The sequence below is a fragment of the Lissotriton vulgaris genome, unplaced genomic scaffold (assembly GCF_964263255.1).
Source record: "Lissotriton vulgaris unplaced genomic scaffold, aLisVul1.2 SCAFFOLD_1942, whole genome shotgun sequence".
In the NCBI taxonomy this organism is placed as follows: domain Eukaryota; kingdom Metazoa; phylum Chordata; class Amphibia; order Caudata; family Salamandridae; genus Lissotriton; species Lissotriton vulgaris.
Genome location: NW_028243614.1, coordinates 275,563 through 294,921, shown reverse-complemented (window position 1 = coordinate 294,921; position 19,359 = coordinate 275,563). Strand labels below are relative to the sequence as shown.

Below are 19,359 nucleotides of genomic sequence, written 5' to 3'. Positions count from 1 at the left end.
GATTAGTACATAACACATCAAGATGAAGTGAGTCAGAGAAATCTTTTGGGTTGATTCTGTGATTTGTTAATCAATTGCTTCTTCACCAAGTACAGATAGATACTGCCGTCACATTTTGCCCAGTTACTGTTTTCCTTACCAAAATTATGTGCCTAGCCAGAATTGAAAGTAGGTACGTCCTAACGAATAATACATCAGTATTACATGAGGGCTCTTGTAGCCGTAATCGACTCAAAATTCTATCAGTTACTGGTCAGTAAACTGACATGGTTCTATACCACTGTGACTTGGTCCACTGGCAGTTGGATCATTCATAGCCAAACACATGCAACTTGGAAGGATATCTTTTCCCACAACAGTGGCAAAGAACTTGTCCGTTTACTGATCAGTAACTGACAATTTAGTTGAGTTGATAACTGCTGCATGAGCCCTCGTTGAATACTGGTGCATCACTTGTTATGGTGTATCTACTTTAAATTCTGTGTATGGCTAGACACATGATTTTGCCCCAAGGAAGCCTGTTACTGGACAAAACGCATTGGCTGTATCTATCTATACTTGGTGAAAAAGCAATTGATTAAAGAATCACAGAATCAACCAGAAAGATTTCTTTGACTCAATTCATCTTGATGTGTTATTTGCTAATCTTACATGTGTACCTTGTTTTATTGCCTCTCAATTGTGTTTCTAAGTAGTAACGTTTACCATCCAGTAATCTGGCTATTTCTTCCACCAAACGCTCCTCAATCGAGCCCTTGCATATTGAGGATTATCTGATAGAGACTTTTAGCTGCAGATTCCTTACCTTAGAAATATTTCCAGGCTTCAGACTGGATCCGGACATTTTTGAGCACTACCCCTGCACGCCGGTATGTGGCGTAGTTCGGCTCCACGTTGGGGTCCTCCAAGCCGGAAGAGGCTATTCACTACCTATATAGGTGCCACCTCTGCATTTTCCTTTCAGCACCAGACGGTGCAGATCTGTGAAGAGCTACAACAGTCACTTTTTGACTGACGTTTTTCGACTTTCTGTCGAACACTTTTTTGGGACATTCTTTCTCTTGGTGTGACAGAGTATCCTCTGAAAAAACAGCTGATTTCAAAGTATGTGGTGCCGGTCAGAGACAGATGGTCTGTCTATGGTGCTTCGAGAAAGACCCTGCCCCAAAGGCCTGCGAAGATTGCCGCATCATGCTCCCGAAGGTGCTGAGGGAGCAAGTCCTCACGCTCCTCCCCCCCCACCCAACTATACGACAGTCAAGATCCCAATCGTGTGAAAGGACCCGGGAGCTATCGAGGAACAGCACCTGACTGTCATTATCCCGGGCAAGGTAGTCGTCGGGTAAGTCGCACAAAAAAAATAAGTCTAAGAGTCGAAGAGGTCTTTGACTTCTCTGCATCTGTCCAAATCCCCAGACAAGGCAGTGTCCGCACTCCAGGCCCCGCGCCTCTGTGGAGCCCTAACCAGGGTTGGCTACGCACTTTCCTGATTTTCCCGAAGGATACCCCACCCAACTAAGAGAATTCTATGAAGCAATGCACCTGATTCTTAGAAGTCCGGAACCCTCTGGATTGCCCTCAGGTCCCATTAGTTAAGGAGGGACCCCTACTGTATTCCCACCAGTCTCTACGTCCTTGATGGTAGTTGAGCCCCTCTGAACTGGTGCTTAATCCAGAGCAGTGCTGACCGCAAGACCCTGTACGGATTCTCCTGTGAAAGTTTTCCATCGTCATCAACTCTGACTCTGAGCAGACCGGCGTTGCACAGCTTGTGTTCCAGTGCCTTCAGGACCCATGCCTACTGGTCGGAGCCAGGGCCTTTTGCCTTTGACAAGCCTGGTACAGGGGATGAATGGGAAGGGTATGGCGTTCTTTATTAATATAACCCCTCTTGTATGATACGGAGGACACCTGGAATGAGGATCTGGTGGATGCCAGTGGGTTAGACACCTCACTTAACACTGGCTTTGTCTCCCCTCCTACAGTTGCTACAGAGAAGGTGGCCTCTTTTGTTATTAGGTTGTGTAGGGCAGCTGAGTACTTGGACCTCAGTGGCAGTCAAGACTAACATCTTGACAGAGGTGCTTCAGCTGGGGACAGATCCTTCCAAGCCCTTACTCCTCTTTGTTGAAGCCCTCACAACATTCTCCTCTGTGCCTGGTCCAGGCTCCATACTGGAGCTCCTGTGCACAGGATGATTGCCTACCGCCCTGCTCCAAAGGACCCCAGTTGCCTCACCTAGCACCCCACTCTAGAGAGCTTGGTGGTCCAGGCCTCCACTTCCAGAATCAACCCTGGCGCTTCCCCTCCCACGCCACAGGATAGGAAATCCAAGAGGCTGGACACCTTTGGAAAGAGAATGTTCTCTTCCCCTAGCCTTTCACTGTGGTCAGTGAACACAGTGTGCCTCTTGGGCCATTATTCCCACATGATCTGAAACTCAGTGTGCAAGTGCTGCCTATAGTTTGGGAGTAGGCTCAAGCCATACTCTCAGGCTGTTGTCAAGGGGAGGGCCGTTCATGGTGGGCCCGGAGCAGTTTTAATGTGCTGTTCTCCCCTTTGACCTAAACAGTTCCTCTTATGTTGAAACCACCGCCATCACCTTCGTGAACACCCATCTGAAGAGGTCTGGGTTTCCAGTCTCCCCCTACCTCGACGATTGGGCTGGACTGTTCCCATGAGGCACAGGGTCAGACTGATTTGCATATAGCCATGTCTGAACTGGGGTGGCAGAGTGGGTTAAAGAACGGTGATGGATTAAACCCAGATCTTTTGACTGGGTGTGAGTGTTTGATTGATTCAGATGCTCTGTCCATCACCACCCCATTTTTGTACCGCTTTTGGCCGCCATAAGTGTGGCAGGGTATGCTCAGACGTGAGTCCCTTGCTCACTTTGCCACTGGATTCAAGCAAGCCGGGCTGAAGACGGCTGGAATGCCAGAAACCGGTCCTCGGAAGATTGTTTCAGGTCCAGGGAAGACATGGCTTGGCAGTTCGGGCTGGACTGTTCTCATGAGGCACAGAGTCAGACTGATTTGCATATAGCCATGTCTGAACTGGGGTGGCAGAGTGGGCTAAGGAACGGTGATGGATTAAACCTAGATCTTTTGACTGGGTGTGAGTGTTTGATTGATTCAGATGCTCCGTCCATCACCACCCCCTTTTGTACCGCTTTTAATGCGTATTGAGAGCATTTAACCCAAAGTCTGTGATGTTATTCTGGCAGCCAAGCGTCCCTCTACCAAAATGGTGTGCACCTGCCGCTGGGCCACATATGTGGCTCTGTTTATATTGAGAAACATTGATCCCCTCTCTGCTCCTCTTTCTCAGGTCTTATTATTTGTCCTTTCTTTGGCCCAGCATAGCTCTGCTCTAGGCACATTTGAAGACTATTTTTGATCAATTTTTGAAGTTGCGGGACCACCCTTCCATACTTAAGTCACCTGTTTTGACAAGTTTTGCAAAGGTTTGCAACACGTTTTCCCCAGGCCATTCATCGTGCTCCTGTGAGATTTGAACCTGGTCCTCACTTTCCTGAATTGTACAGCTTTTAAGCCATTGCACAACTGTCCTCTTCGATTATGGACCCTCATGTCTACTTTTCTGGTGGTTATTACATTGGCCAGGATGGTCAGCGAGTGGTAGGTACACTCGGCGCATCTTCCATATACTACTTTATACCCGAACAAACTGGTGCTTCGGACCAGGGCATCCTTCCTTCCGAAGGTATTCACTCCTTTTTGCGTAGGCCACACCATCACCCTGCCTACCTTTTTTTGTTCGCCTCATTCTTCCAATGAAGGGGGGAGAGTCCACTCTGTGGACCCAAAACGAGCGTGGTGGTTCTACCCACTGCGCAAAACAATTCCGGGTGGATGACCAACTCTTCATAGTGTATATCGGGGCCAAGAAGGGAAGGCTATGCAAAAACAAACCATATCCTGATGGATGGTGCTCTGCATAAGATCTACTACATATTGGCAAAGAAGCAACCACCTGAGGGCTTGCACGCTCATTCTACCAGAGCCAAAGCTGCGACCATTGCGTCAGCTCAGGGCGTTCGGGTCCTGGACATCAGTCAGGCTGCAATGTCTGTTCGATGCACACATTTAAGGAGCACTATTGTCTGGGCAGTCAAGTCAGTCGGGATGGGCATTTAGGTCATTCAGTCCTGCAGGACTTTCTAGTCTTAATTAGGTTCACAGACCTACCCCCCTGGAGGCTTTGCTTGGCTTCTATGGTAAAGAATTGGCAGCTAGATGTCTCTATCAGATGAATAAGTTGCTTACCCTCTGTAACGCCTTATCTGGTGGAGAGATTATCCAGCCGAAGATTCCTTACCGACCCTCTCATCCTCCCCGACCTGCGACTTTGTTAAAGGATGATGGCTTCCCCTTGAAAAGGGCCCTAGAAACTCACACCAGTGGTCAGTCTTCATCTTGGCGCCGCATTCCTGGCATGGAAAGTCACAAAAATGAACTGGCAGTGTGCTGAGGTGGCGCCTATATAGATACAGCATACATCTCTTCTAGCATGGATGAAGCCAACGCGGAGCTGAACTATGCCACCTACTGGCCTGCAGGGGTACTGCTCAAAAACATCCCGATCCAGTTAGAAGCCTGAGGATAATTTTAAGGTAAGGAATCTGCAGCTAGATAGTCTCTACCAGATAAGGCGTTACTAAAGGTAATTGACTTGTTCTTCAAGGCTGGACTTTCCTGTTTTCATTTTCTAATTGTTTGTAATTCTGGTGTTTTTTTTCTGTTTAGGAGTGTTTTTAAAACTAAGTGGTATGTGTTTACACTTCTTTGCTCTTCAAAAACTCACAAGGACAGTGCTTTTGCAGTGCTTGCAGATTTTATTGCTCCACCAATATAGTATAACTTCTATACAGTGTATTAGAGGGTTCTCAGCACCCTGGCAACACAAAGCACAGCTGAGCATGGGATAGTTTGCTGGTCTACTATGTGCATGGGGTGAGGCATACATTAGCTAGGCAAGGGACTGATCTCCCTCTGACATGTGAGTATTCACTGCTCACCTGTTTTATTCAAGGGGTGTGTGAAACTCGCGTAATTGGATGTAGCGTAATTACGCGAAATTACCACAAAATTACATGCAAGTATGCAAAATACATCTCACTCAAAAAAACTATCCGAAACAGTCCCCTTGGGTAATAATTCAACTTGAAAATGTCATTTTGCATTGATTTCCGATCACTAGTGTTCAAAGCACTGCTGCTCGAGTTCGCATTTTAGGTAGCACTCAAGTTATTCGAGTAGTCATCTCTGGTATAAAAGAAAATCTAATCTGAAATGCCTTCCTCATTCAAAAATGACCCGAACTGTACATCTTCCATTAAACCTTTGCACCAAAATTACGTGATTTGGTGTACTGGCAAAATCTCAAGTTTTACATTATGGTTCATGAAATTACCAAAATTACACCAGCTATGCCGAAGTACTCATACTTTCCCTCATGCCTATCTTATACCTCACTAGGTGTGTACTTGTCTAATAAGGCTATCTATGTATCAGTGTAACAATATCCCACTATTCTTTGGGTAGGGAGCCAAACAACTATCTAACTTTACCCACTTAGAAACAGAGTCTCAGAGACCGGGCCCTAAAGGGCATGTAAGATCTGTTTATGATCAGGAAACACTTGGATCAGGGAGCCTTAGGACTAGAATCTCGAATGCCAGATAACCAGCATTTATGTAGTTCAAAGGTAAGGAACCTAAGAGGATGCCTGGAAATTGAAAAGCAATGGGATATAAGGATAAGGATAAGGTGGCAGACACAAAGCTGCACCAGGTCTGAAAGTACCATGGAAAAGAACGCACTGTGTAGCGACATGAGAAAGTAGGTGGGGTGAAACTTTAGAAAGATTGAGGAAAACGAGGTGTTAAAGTGGAAAAGGATCTATCAATGTCACTCGGGGACCATGCACCATTATTAAGAAAATATGAGTCCCAAACTCCACATCATAACTTTGGCATTTTCAGGCTTAAGTTGCTTAGAAGGTCATCAGAACTCCAAAGGTCAAAAATCAAAACAAATGTTACAGGTTAGGGTTCGGATGAGGGCTAAAATTCCAGAAACCCTACCTGGCTGTGGAACCAGGAAGGATAAACCAAATCGCATAGCTCACAGTTGTCCTGGTTGTTGGAAAGGTTGCAAGGCTCATCCCATCCTGCTCGATGAGCAACCCCACAAGAAAAACATCCAATATAAAATGAATTCTTTTTCTAGACAGTAACTGACCCACACCATGCCCAATCCAGACGCTTGGTCATCCAAACCTTAATCACTGGCATGAATCTGCCCAAGGCCCCAAAGAGACAAGAGGCCAAGTAACTTGAGAATTCTGTACTATATAATAACTGCATAACATTACAGATCTACTGTGTAAAAGCAGTTGTTTGCATTGTCAATCATCACTCTATCTGTACAGGCAGCTATTATATCGGCCGCAGCACACATTAAACTGAAAATATTCTGATGCAGTATAATGAAGTAGTAAGACAGGCAAGCATTAGGTAATAAGCAAGAGTTTAGATCTACTCCAGGATGATACTTCTCATCTGCATTCTTTTGCCATCCTTTATTTACCTGGATCTGTATACGTACTACAGCGAAAGGACTGCACAACTTGCAGCTGGATTTACTTCACCTCTGGAGTGAAAAGATGGGAAAGACAGATTGCCCAATAAGTCTTCTTGCCCAAGAATCCTGCTCTTTGGCACTGTTCATCAGACATGCTTCTCTCACAAACTTCTTATCCCCAGGTCATTCCATGTTACTTCTGTCTATCGTCCCCTAACATGCACATATCGCTCTCCACCGTGAAGCAGAAGATTGGCGGTAACGGTGTCAATGTCTCACTAAAGCGAGATTGCAATACTAACTCCTCGTGTGCACTCCTAAACTCTCTCTGTAGGGCATGCAAAAAAAGAGGGCACCTCCAACCTTAAAATGACAGAATCTTAAGCAATAATACGTGTACGTGTGTGTGTGTGTGTGTGTGTGACACATGCAACATGCCTATTCATGCATTTGTGCTGATCATATGCATTATCACTGCAGGATTTTAACCACATGTACTTTCATGGTGTTGTAATCCACAATACCTGTTGCAGTTGATTTATTCCATAAGTTCTACTTTGCATGTTGCTAGAAACCCCTCAGGCTGTGAGAAATCAACTTTTGTTCTTCTAAGAACTCTTTCTTGGGGGCGGAGCACACTCATTAAAGAAAGATCAACTCCGTTGAAATTAGTTATTTTTCATTAAGCAATGTATTATGTAAATTGTTTAGCGGTGAATTTGTACAACAAAGCTATCTCTCTCAATGTGTTTTGGATTAAATCTTTTGCAGGAACTTTTTTATATACAATTTTTCCTAAAGAAAATATGAATAAATAAGCAATCTATCCTTTACATAAGCATTGTATTAATAACAATGTTTGCCATTTTTGTTACGTATTCCAAATTTCAAGTTGTTCATTAAAGTCTCTATGTTTATAGCAGGTAAGTTAGTCTTTCCTATGTAGTTGTTCATATTGTTATGTACCTTTAAGTCCACGTGATGTGCTTATCTCAGCGGTCCACAAACGCACCATTGTCTAGCCTATCTCACTTACCCGGGAGTGGCATTCTTTTTCATTTTAAATGGACGTAAGAAATCAGAATCTGTGTGGCATTCTGGCTGATGTTTGTTTTTGTTTTATGTTATAGCTCAAAGAGAACTTTGGAAAATGTAATTTGATTATTTCAGTTTTTGTGGCATTTAAATGTTTGTGTGGGTTTTTTTTTGGTCTTGGAACTACTCAGAAGGTGCAGTTGTGATTAGGGGGAAAAAGTTGTTCCTCATTTAGACCTCAGGGCTACAAACAGCCTAGAGGTTTAATCCAAAATACCTCTTGTTTGGGAAGTATCCTCTGAGACTCTGCTCACCTTTCTTGTGATTTGGCCAAAATATACTTTAGAGCATAGACTTTCGATCAGATAGAGTGTTGAATCTGTATCACAAGTTGATTAGGTACTACTACAGATTCCCTCTCAGGTTGTTGGGTGTTTTGTAGTTTTTGCTTTTCCGGACTGCTTTTTGAAATTTTCTAGTTTAAAATTTTTTTTCTCGTTTGTGCAGTATGAGAGGTTACATTTGATGCGCTCAAACATTTGTGTTACTCTTGTTCAAATGCTTCTTTCTAAATAAAATTATTTGATGTTGGTTGTTTTGTAGAGTGACAATTGTATATCTTAATTTTATCTTTTAAATTTGTGTAGCATTTTAGTCTTAAATATCTTATAGGTTTTATCTAGTGCAATTGAATTTACCCTTAAGAGTTGGCTAAAAGGTAGGTTTTCGATTATTACTTGTGGGTGGTATCCTTGTACTGCAAATAATTTATTGAGGTATGACTGGTTATTAATAATATAGAGGTCTATGTGGATCTTGTGGTTTTGTGCGTCTATTGTAGAATGTAATAGTCAATCAAAAGTTTGCCCACTGTGATTGTCCATTTAATTGGATAATTTGTATCTTGGAGAAGTTGTCATTGTGCGTGCCTGTTGTAACCACAGGATGTAATCAAGTGTTCTTGTTGAAAATGATGCGTATAAACATTTGTTTTGCCATTAAAATTAAAGCAATTATTATAAATGGTGTAATTTATTACTGATAATATAAGGTGGTTTGGATTCTCAACTCCTGGTGAGCAAGCATACTTTTTCAGTTGTGTTTGTAATCCTTCAAAGGGGTTGGGGGGTGCTATCCAAATTGGTCATTTAAAAAGTGTTGAGTATTGCTACATCTATGATTTCTATATCCGTCAGTTTATTCATTCAGGTCTGTTGTGCTCCTGAGTAAAACCATGTACACTTTAGGTATTTGTTGAGGGCAAATACTACATATTTTGATGTTTCCAATGTGGATCTGTTTCCTGCTGTTATTGGTTGTAGAGATGGATCTTTACAATATTGATAGATTATAGTCACATGGAAACAAATGATGGTTGATGATCCAGAAACATGTCCACTGTGAAAAATGCCTATAAAATGACTTAGGACTATGTTTGTGTTTATTGCCGAGCTTCCCTCTGGCTTCTGATCTAGCAAAGTAGAAAGACTGTATTCTGAGAAGATTCTAGCTTGGTCTGTCAGGGTCTAGTAGTCTATAAGGTTATGGTATTTGTTTGGGGAGGCGAGAAGATGTTGTTTTCAAGCATTCCTTTGCTCAAACATAGGCAACTATGTTTGATTGCCGAACTCAGTGTGTATTATTTGTGTGCATTATTCAGATTCTAAAATGGGGGTTAGATTCAGGCCTCACAGCAAAGAAGTCTGTTTTGTTGGAATAGTTCATCTTGTGCTACATTTTTGTTTTAATCCTATTTAAGCCTTTTAATTTTAATCACATAAATTGAGACAAATGGAGCAAGCATTGCTATGTTTTCAACAAGTAGTAAACAAAAACCTGGACGGACCCAATAAGGGATCCAAATGTTAGGATGACGCAATGTCATACACAGGAATGCGGGGGGAAAAACATTACGTTATTTAGAAGAACCCTCACCCACCAACCTAGTTGGTGGCATGCTTCTTCATCGGGTTCCCAGCCGAGCTGCCGAGTGCAGCCCAGTTGTGCTGCAACGCCTAAATTACAGGATGCTCATTAAATGCCTTTATTCTAGAGTTCTAGGGCACGGTTAAAAACGGGGTGGGGATATTGTGAAGATATGATTGATCTTCTGTATCCCCTTTAAAAGGTTGACATATTTGTCTTGACAGGAGGTGCTGAGGCTTTCGTCCGGACCAAAATAAGTGAATTTGTGAGAATTTATCAGCACATGCGCTAAGGTGTGCTGTGGTGCAGTGATGTTACCGTACTTATGGTTCCCACCGTCAGGAATAGTATCTGGAAAAAACAAGGCACAGCATAAAGAAACAAGCCAGACATATAAGTGATAACTGGGAGTGATTGTGAATGTGCAGTCACTCCCTCGGACGAGTGACATGGTGCTGGCGATTTTCATTCTAGTGCAGCCATCCAGTTAAAGTTATAGATCCACTAAAAAACACTTCACCCAAGGGCATGCAGAATACACTTTATATATGCAAAGTCATTCAAAATGAGTAGTGTACTTACACATGCCTCTTAGTGAAGAAAACGTGATGGCACATGACCCCAGCGTGGGCGGGGCTGGAATAACATGAAACAAACTGTAGTTACATGTGAGAAGCGCAATGGTGTAGTCCGTGACGAGAACAAAGCCTACTAAACCTAAAAATGGTGGTTGAGGCACCCGTAAAAAAGTGTTTTAATATGCGGTAGAAGTTGGCATACATACATACATTACAGAGTAGCAAGAGAAAATGGGTTAACGAAAGCTACAGAGAATATGTAGTCATTAATGATCCCGGAGGGGGCGTACTCCTGTTTTCAACAAAACATAATAGCAAATGTGCCACTTCTCTAACACCAATGATGAATTGGACAGTGTTTCTTCTGAAGTATTTGTTGATAAACCACTGAACAACACAAAGGATGTTTAATTTTGTATGTATGTATATTTCTAAATGGACTTCTTTTAATATTTGTTCAAACATTCCTTAAGTTACAGAAATGCCAAGAATCTCCTGCAGTTTCAGTGACAAGAGGAAGGTTGAAATTTTCTGAGGACACAGGGAACGAAAAAGAGGTGGGAGAATGTACATGCCTGCACTTTCTCGTGTCTCACTCTGGATGCTGCTGATCTGTTGCTCAAACATGTTTTTAATTGATGTATCTCGTTATAATTTTTTTCTGAAATGTTTGTTTCTCATTAATGGCTAAATCAATAAGTTATGCAAGAGAATGATATGCACCAATTTTGAGGTTCCCTGAAGATCAGAAACGCAAGCTAAAAGCCTGACCCTTTTGCGTGTGCAAAGAAATACTATTCTGGGCTTTCCTTTCTGTAATTTTTTCACAAAAATACTGGGGTCAGACCTTGTAGATTTCTTAAACTACAAGGAAACTGTTCTTTATAGGAGAAAAATTAACTCGGGCTGGCATCTTCTGCACATTATCGCCGAGTTGTCCTCATGTGGGTGAGAGTATTAGGAGTCAGAACATTTTGTTAGACACTCTCTTCTGACGGTGGTATGGATTATCTCCACTATGACCTCCAAAATCGCAATACAGACATGTATTGGTATTTTAAACAAACCAATATGTGTTATGTGCTAACAATTATTACCATAATTATCAATAGCTCAGCTAACCATAGATAAGAGTATGCTAGAAACATCCCAATCACTTGCCTACCCAATTAGTATAAAATCTATGTTCTCCTACCGCGGGTCTTCATTAATAGTCCTGAGAACACGTGTGTGATCCTGGAGCACTTTAAAAAAATATATATATACATATTAAATGCTTTTCATAGCAGTATTTTGAACAGCCTATAAAAATACAAATTTTGGCGAGTTTTATCTATTTTCTATAATAAACTAATATATTTTATAAGCAGGAAAAGATCCTCTGCAAATAATGGTATATGTGATGCCCTGCTCCTTATCAAGATCACCAAGCATGCCCTTCCATCGGGAAGATGAAGACTAGGATGGTACCACTAACTCCAGATTCAGACTACTCTCCAAGGCATTTTCACTATTGCTAGCAGTCTTGTCAGCATTAACGCCATCATCTCCATCTCCAGAGCAGATGATCTCCCCTATTTTACCGCTTTCTGAACTAGTTGTGCCCACGCTTAAGTGATTCTGTAACCTGTATTTTCTGCACCTTCAGTGTCCCCTCAACCGGTGCTATCTCCCTGGCCACCTTTGCCACCTCAGTGTCTGTGAACTGAAGTCCTCCTATCTCCGTTCTTGTCTTCTCCACATCTGCGTTCAAAATAACACTGTTCAAGATCTAATCATTGATCAAGATCAACGCAACACTCTAGATCCACTTGTCACACTGGATATCCTAGTCAGACTTACTCTTCGCATTCTTTGTTCTCTTCAGTGAGGCAGCAATCTGCAACTGTTTATCATCTCCAGAACAGGTTTCTCCTATAGAGGACAAGGCAACTTTCAACGAAGCCTTGGTAAGGGGCACCTCAAAACTCAACATACTCATACGAACAACTCTGCTCAAGACTTCATTGAGCTTTCTAACCCTTCACTGCATTTTGTCTGCATGACCTTTGCTTCCTTTTTTCCAGGTCTATTACAACCTGCTGTAGAGCTGTTCCTAGCTTCAGCAAAGTCCTCTCCAATGTGCTTGCAGATGATTACATGCAGACTGAATAAGATTAATTGTTCCTTTAGGCCAGATGTATCCAACCAGTCGGTCATGAGCTACCAGTAGTCCACAGACACCTTCAGAGTAGCTCCCAGCCTGGAGTTCAATTTAAAAAAAAGCAAGTGATCACATTCTTCTTTTAAAGTTATGGGAAGGCTGTGTTTATTTTTCTTTATAATCTTCAGGCTGCAGATAGCAGAGCCTGATCATGTCCGATGTATGACCCAGTGTGTACAGAGGTCATGAACTTAAGCACTGAGATAAATAAATTTTCAAAAAAAGTCCTTGTCAACTCTTCATTTTAATTTTATCCCACTTCAAAGGGTTGCATTTACTAACAGCAGGCATCTTGCTCTCAGTGGCCAGTAGACACTGTGCCATATTTATAACTGAAAAATACTGTCATTTTTATTCAAATGGGAGAAATGTAAAGTGGATAAAATATTTCTATGTAACATTGAGTTAATATTTTTCTCCACTTTCAATTAAGCCAATTGCGTCTTTATATTTTATGAAGCATGTTTCTTCACTATAAATTCCTCCTATTTAAACAAATGGCTGTATTTTTCTGTTATAATTATGGCATTGTGTCTACAGGCCACTGGGTGTAAGGTGCATGCTGTTTATAAATGCAACACTTTGAAATGGGAAGAAATTTAAATGAGGAGTTTTATGGAATCCATATAAACACAGGATTAACTCTTCAGTTGAATTTTCTCCCATTTTAAGGTGTCTCATTTACACACCGTGGCATCTTGTTCCCATGGGTATCAGACATGGTGTCATATTTATAACTGAAAATACAGCCATTTTTTAAGTGGGAGAAATATAAAGAGCTGTAAATGCTTCCATATATTGAACCGTTTTTTGCAGAACATTTGTTCGGCACTTTTAATTTCTACCATTTAAATAATGGTTGTATGTTTGTGTGAAGGCATTTAAGAATGCCGCAAAAGGGTTGTCCTGTGCCACAAGTGCATACAACATACTCATTTTCTCCTTTACCCATACACATATATCCAATGCATACACACACATGATCATTCATCCCAAGATCACACTCTCACTGGCGCACATGGCAGCCCTGTCATAGTGCCCTTAATCAAAGTATTTTGTTCTAACCATAGTCTTTGGCTCTATGGACATTAGGCTAGATTTGATGAATCTTGGCGAGGGGGTGTCTGGTAACATTGTGCGAGTGGCTTAGCCTTCAGTAGCTCACAATGATTTTCACAGTTCAGAAGTAACTCACTGAAGAAAAGGTTGGAGACTTCTGCCTTAAAGGCATCTTTCATTTACTTTCTCAAGTGCCCTCTATTGCGTGGGGAGGCCTCGATGTCATGGAGGAGTCCTCCACAAGAGGGCGAGTTCAGTGTCCTGGGGAGGTTTTCAATGTCCAAATGAGGCCTTTAATATCACAGATGTTCTCGGCCTCATGAAGAGGCCCTTAACGTCTTTGGTAGACATGAAGATGCGTATCAAAAAGTAGCATCCATGCCACACAATAGTCATCCACCCTATTTTGTAGATGAGATGTCCAACACTATGGATCTCTCTGTTATTCATGCTGATGCCTTCACTGCTTTTAAGGGCTTGCATTGGGCAGGGTACCTAGTGGCAGTTAAAAATACCATTTAGCGGCCAGTATTGATTTAATCCTTTTTTACAGGATATAACTTTGTACAAAGCTATTTTAATGGGTGACTTCTCTTCTTAGTAGCAAATGTGCAGAGTTGTGGTCTTCTTTCCCCCAGACTTCTTGAGTTTCACTTTAACCGCTTGACCGCGGTACAAATTCCGCCGTGGTGCTGGCGGAATAATGAGTGGGCGGGGTTCGGACAGCCTCCCACCATCCTCTGCACATGCCCACTGTGACGTCGGACCCCGAAGGGGTTAATAGGCTATTGGACCTTCAGGGGTCGCATGTCCAGTGGCGTGAATAATAGTATGTTGGCTGCGGTGTCCACATCAAACAGACCTTGGCTATGGAAAACAAAATTGATGCAAGTCATTTATGACAGAGGATCATCTAACTGTGTTTACCAAAGGGACACCCCGCAATAAACTGCACATGCTTCCTAATTCAAAAGGATAACATCCAGTGATGCCTCTGTAAGCGCGACAGACCCTACTGACACACGTTTATTGGGATTTTTGAGGTTGAATTTTTACCATAGCCTGCTAACTTATAGTGACTAAGGATCAGCATACCTTAAAAGGTCGTTCATATATTATGTTCCCTTTGGAGTTTCAGCAATTGTTTGGACATTAAATGACCTTCATGAAATTTGAATGCACATGCTTCATAAGTTAAAACTGAAAATTAACTGGTTAGCTTTTCTGCATGGCTTCGACGATCCATGTTTGTACTTCTTCAAGACATGGGATGGTCTAAAAGCTGGCTGATTTCTTCTCATTACATGGTGTAGTCCATCAAAGACGATGGGACCTTGAAGTCTTAAAATGTCTGATTCCTGCTTCCTTCAACTTAAGGGTGTGCAATAGAAAACTACGGGTTTTTCTAGAGATCTTAGTGTCACACATCATGCATCCTAAAAGAATTTGTTGTCTGTTTAATTTTGCTTCATAAGGCAACTTATAATCTGTATTCATAGATTTGTGACTGACTATGGAACACCTTTAGTCAAAACTTTAAAATTAAAATATAGAAAAAGTATTTTTTATTTTTTTACAAATTGTTTCCCTTTAAGTTTTAAAGAGCAATATTGTCTAAGTTGGTGCTTTTATAACCTATTTTTTGTTCACACAAAGAATCTATTGCTATACCTCACAGGTACCTGCTTTAGCACCAAAGGTATTAAGATAAATCTGATACAGGTAGGTTTAGCATGACCCTTGCACATGGAAAGTTACTAATGCAATGTTTGGTCTGGCCCTGCACCCAGCCCACTGTGGACGGCCCATCCTACTGCACATACCTGATGCTCTATGCAACCCTGTTGACCATGGCCGTGGATTGCCCCCCTTTTTAAATGTTTTAGTATTTGTGGACCCTTCACCAGCACTTGGGCCTGTGTTGGACCTTCCTTAGGATTCACGAAGCTGGCTACATATTTATACAATCCACGAAAGGGCCAGCCTAGGCCAATAACGCTTGCCTGGAGTTTGTGGTACCCTCGCAAACCCAGCCTCTGGGTCAGAACCCCAGGACATATTTGACTTTTTAAAAGAAATGTACACACTTTGATCCTTTGTGGCTCCCTACATGGGCCACGGGTCATGCTCTACTCACCCTGCCACCTTCTATGGACTTTATCCTGGTGAGTGGCAAATCTCTGCATACCCCACAAGGGAAGCTCTCCGCCCACGATTATATGCGACTAGATGTGATGTTCTGTACAGCACAGCTTGGCGGAGCAAGTATTTACAATTACAAAAAACTTATTTTTAGTTGCATTATTGTATTTCATGCTTTTCTAGGGCGGTTCCGTTCCAATGGCCCTACCGTTCTATGGAGCAAACCCTGAGAAGTGCAACAAAGAAGTTAATCTGTGTATCAAAGGCGACATTCATGTTTACAAAACACTTTTTCTTTTCACTAGAACATAAAATGTTTGTAAGATCATTCAGAATTATGTCAATTCCTTGGCATTCGTAAAATTTGTTTTTTCAATATGCCAATGCGGATTTTTTCCAGTTTGCATGTTGTCCTCTTCCGACTGCGCCCCACCCGGTTCCTTTTCTTAACCGTTATTTAATTCTCTTTTTTCCTTTCTACTTTAGGGGTCTTCCAAACGGACAAAAGTCAGGTTGACGTCTGCTCAAGAGACCTATTTATAAGAGACACTTCAAAATCCAGTGGTAACCCACGTGCGGCAATAGCCATTAATGCAAAGCTGTGAACTCAACATATACTGTGAGAGGACTGAACCTTTTGGACTCAGGAGACCCAGAACCCTTTCTACCGGAACTCATTTTAAAGCTATTATTCCTTTTAATGTGATTAATTCACACTGTACGGTTTTTAACCTGTGGAAAACGTGCTTCTGAACTACTGCTTCAGTTTGTAGGAGCAATATTTACACACCTCGTTTCCTGTGTTAGGTGTTATGTTGAAGCGCTTTGTGTTTGTTTTTTTGCTTTAACGTTTTGTTGATCTTCCCAGTCGCCAAATGTGGCGACCTAGTGAATGGGGAATCGCCACTTGTAACTTAATGAAGCTCGCGACGTTTAGAAGCCTTGAAGTGTGAAGCTTCGACACAACCATGAGCAGCTTGACTTCCTACACGTCAGATGAGTAAAACTAAGCCGTGCCTCTTTTTAGCAATAAACGAGACCTAGTGCCACCGTGTGGCAAGAACAGAGATAGATTTTGTACAAAACATTTTGGAAAATCAGATGTGTGTTGAATGGCCACGTTTGTAGCTCCACTGCTTTCCCTTGGGGTTGTCTTGTCAAAGTATCTGGCGGTTTGGAACATTTAAAAAACGTTTTTCCCATTTTTCTTGTATTACATTCTATTGTATGCTAGAACTGAAAATATGCCGGTAAAACGGCCCAATATCTTAATCCATGCAGACATGCCTCTTTCTGGCATCAACAGATAAACATCATTTACCATATTGCCAATTTACATACCTGATGGTTCTGGATCACCCACATTTGGTTTAATTTAGTAAACCACCGAGAGAGCATGTGCTGTGATGAGACGTCGTCTCTTGCTGAATTCTATGTATATGCCTTTGCAATCTTTTTAAAGGAATACCTATTCCGGAAATGCTGCTGCAGTTACATCCTACTCATGTGTGAACCCGTTTAAAGGACTCCGATGGGATACATCGGCTGTGTGTGACTCAAGATGTCTGTACGGCCTTGAACTGCAAAATCCAATGTCCAGGTTAGGAGATAGAGCACGAATGGAAGGCATGGGAAAGCATTTTAGTGAAAAGGTTGTGTAGGTTTGAATCCTACAGTGAACAATATTTTCTAATAACCACGGTTGTCTATTGTGTGGTGAATGACGTGTTATGAGAAAGTAGTAGCCGGAAATGTAAGTTTGTTGGTGTGATTAATTGCTATGTGTAGAGCAAGGCAGCTTTTCTCCTTTGGAATCCGGTCTCATTCTCAAAATTGATATCCATGGTCGCAGGCATCTGCATGTACGTATCGTTAAAATTAAATGGAGGCGTTAAAAGCCATGCTAGTGTAGGTCAGAACCGAAATGGGTCATATGCAATGTTCAAATATTTAGGGGTTTGTTTGTACTAGTTGGCAATACGCTGGAAGTCCTATTTTTATTTTATTTTAGATGTGCATTGTTGCCACCTATGTTTTTAAAAAACATGTACCCTGGAAAACTATAATGGTACAGCCATATATCTGCACACATACAAACCTAAGTCCACATACACAATGAGAATGGACAGTGTAGATGCTTCTTCTATCAAATCCTTTTTGAGTCGATGGCATGCCTGTGCTGTGACAGCTTGTGTTTGGTGTCGACTGCATGAACAGGCCAGGCAAAACAGACCATCTAGTTTGATTACCTTATTTCACAGGTTTGATGCTTTGACCTCTAGTAAGTCTACTTAACTTTTCAGAGATGTTCCATGAAATAAGAGTGCTTCCTAGTTCTATACTCTTCTAGCGATACTCTATGGAGCCTGCCATGGTGGACATTTTTACCTCTTTGCACACTGTGCCATTGGGGGAAGGCCACACATTTGTTCAAGTGTTTGTTTTCTGCAAACCCTATTTTGGGGGCAGTTGTATACTTGCTGATTGTGTCCAAAGCAAATTTCAAGTTCAATCACTTACATTCTGTCTCCATAGTCTTCTTGCTGCTGCTCCATGAGCCTATCAAAGTACAAAATAAAGGGATGTGTTACAACCTTTTGTTCTCACAATGACCATAAGGCACAAAAATATCAAACTCTTCCCTTCAGTACATCCATCCTTTCCACCAAACCCAAACTCTCAGGAGTGACTTGCTGTTTGACAGATGTCAGTGGGGATAAACCTAAAGCATTCTTACCCAACACCAGTGTCCATCAATATGTGTTTAATATCATTTCGCTAGCCAATGTATACGATTATGGAGACAATACTACTCGAACTGTTTGAATAAGACTGTTAAAGACTATTAAAAACAAACACAGTTTCTTGCCTATAAGGTCATGATTGGTCCACCGGTCAAGGTACATGGTCAACAGAGGATGCACTACTATTTTGACTCTTCTAACTTCTTTAGCTCCGTCAATGCACAGAGTCTTAAAACACTCCCTTAAGGTCCGAATTGATCCAAGCACTTCCAGTCCTGTCTCGTGGCAGTTTAACTGCTGCTCTGTCTACTTGTCTTCCATTTTATCCTACCAAGTGACAACATGCCATTAAGGCCCTGCCTGTGGTCTTCAGTGACAGTGTAAAGAAGAGTGTGCGATAGAGGCTGTGGCAGTCAGTCCACTCACTCAGAGGTGCACAGATTTTCATTTTGTCCAAGTCTGGCACATACACATCTCATAGCAAGGTCCCCAACTCTCGAGGAAAGAGCTAGACAGAAAATATTCCACCTCTGTACAGATTTCAGAAGCAATACTGTAGGTATATCTGAAGTTGAGAGCTAGGCTATTACTAGGGTTGAGAACAAAGTAATAATAGTTGGGAAAATACAAAGGTTTGAGTGATTGCTTTGTGAATGAAGATTCTTTCCCTGACAAAGGGACCTCAGTGCGCGGTAAACATATTTCCGTATATCCTTCTAATAAACTAGTAATTATCTCTATTACAGATATGAAGAAATGCTTTAGAATTTCCCATCATGTGCTCCTAGATAGACAACAGTGCCCCAGGGGTGCCTTTTAAGGTGTTCCCTTTAAACATCAAAGGGATGCTGACACTCCCATTTCTCCATAGCCCTTTAATAAATCACCATTAGTCCATTATTGTACCTATCTGGTCTATTCTGACACAGTAGCTCAAATATTTAACATGGAACTTCAAGTCCTTTCTTTTAAAGCTAGGTTTTTTCAGACAATATCCGAGCTGTATGTTATATGAACAAGCAGGGGCTCAAATGGTATGCCCTTCTGTGTGTGGAGCAAGCATG

The 19,359-nt window shown here is 41.8% G+C and overlaps 1 protein-coding gene across 1 annotated transcript in view; it reads left to right on the top strand.

Annotated features, from left to right (window-relative positions):
- The window catches only part of LOC147668281 (rho GTPase-activating protein 19-like), a gene marked incomplete at its 5' end in the record, with an annotated part of 173,199 nt that extends 154,410 nt beyond the window's left edge, over positions 1-18,789 (top strand). The window contains 2 exons of the mRNA XM_086948641.1: positions 10,621-10,704; positions 16,038-18,789. Of these exons, the coding sequence (XP_086804767.1) occupies positions 10,621-10,704; positions 16,038-16,094 (141 nt within the window). The remainder of the gene's footprint in view (positions 1-10,620; positions 10,705-16,037) is intronic.
- Between the last annotated feature and the right edge of the window lie 570 nt (positions 18,790-19,359).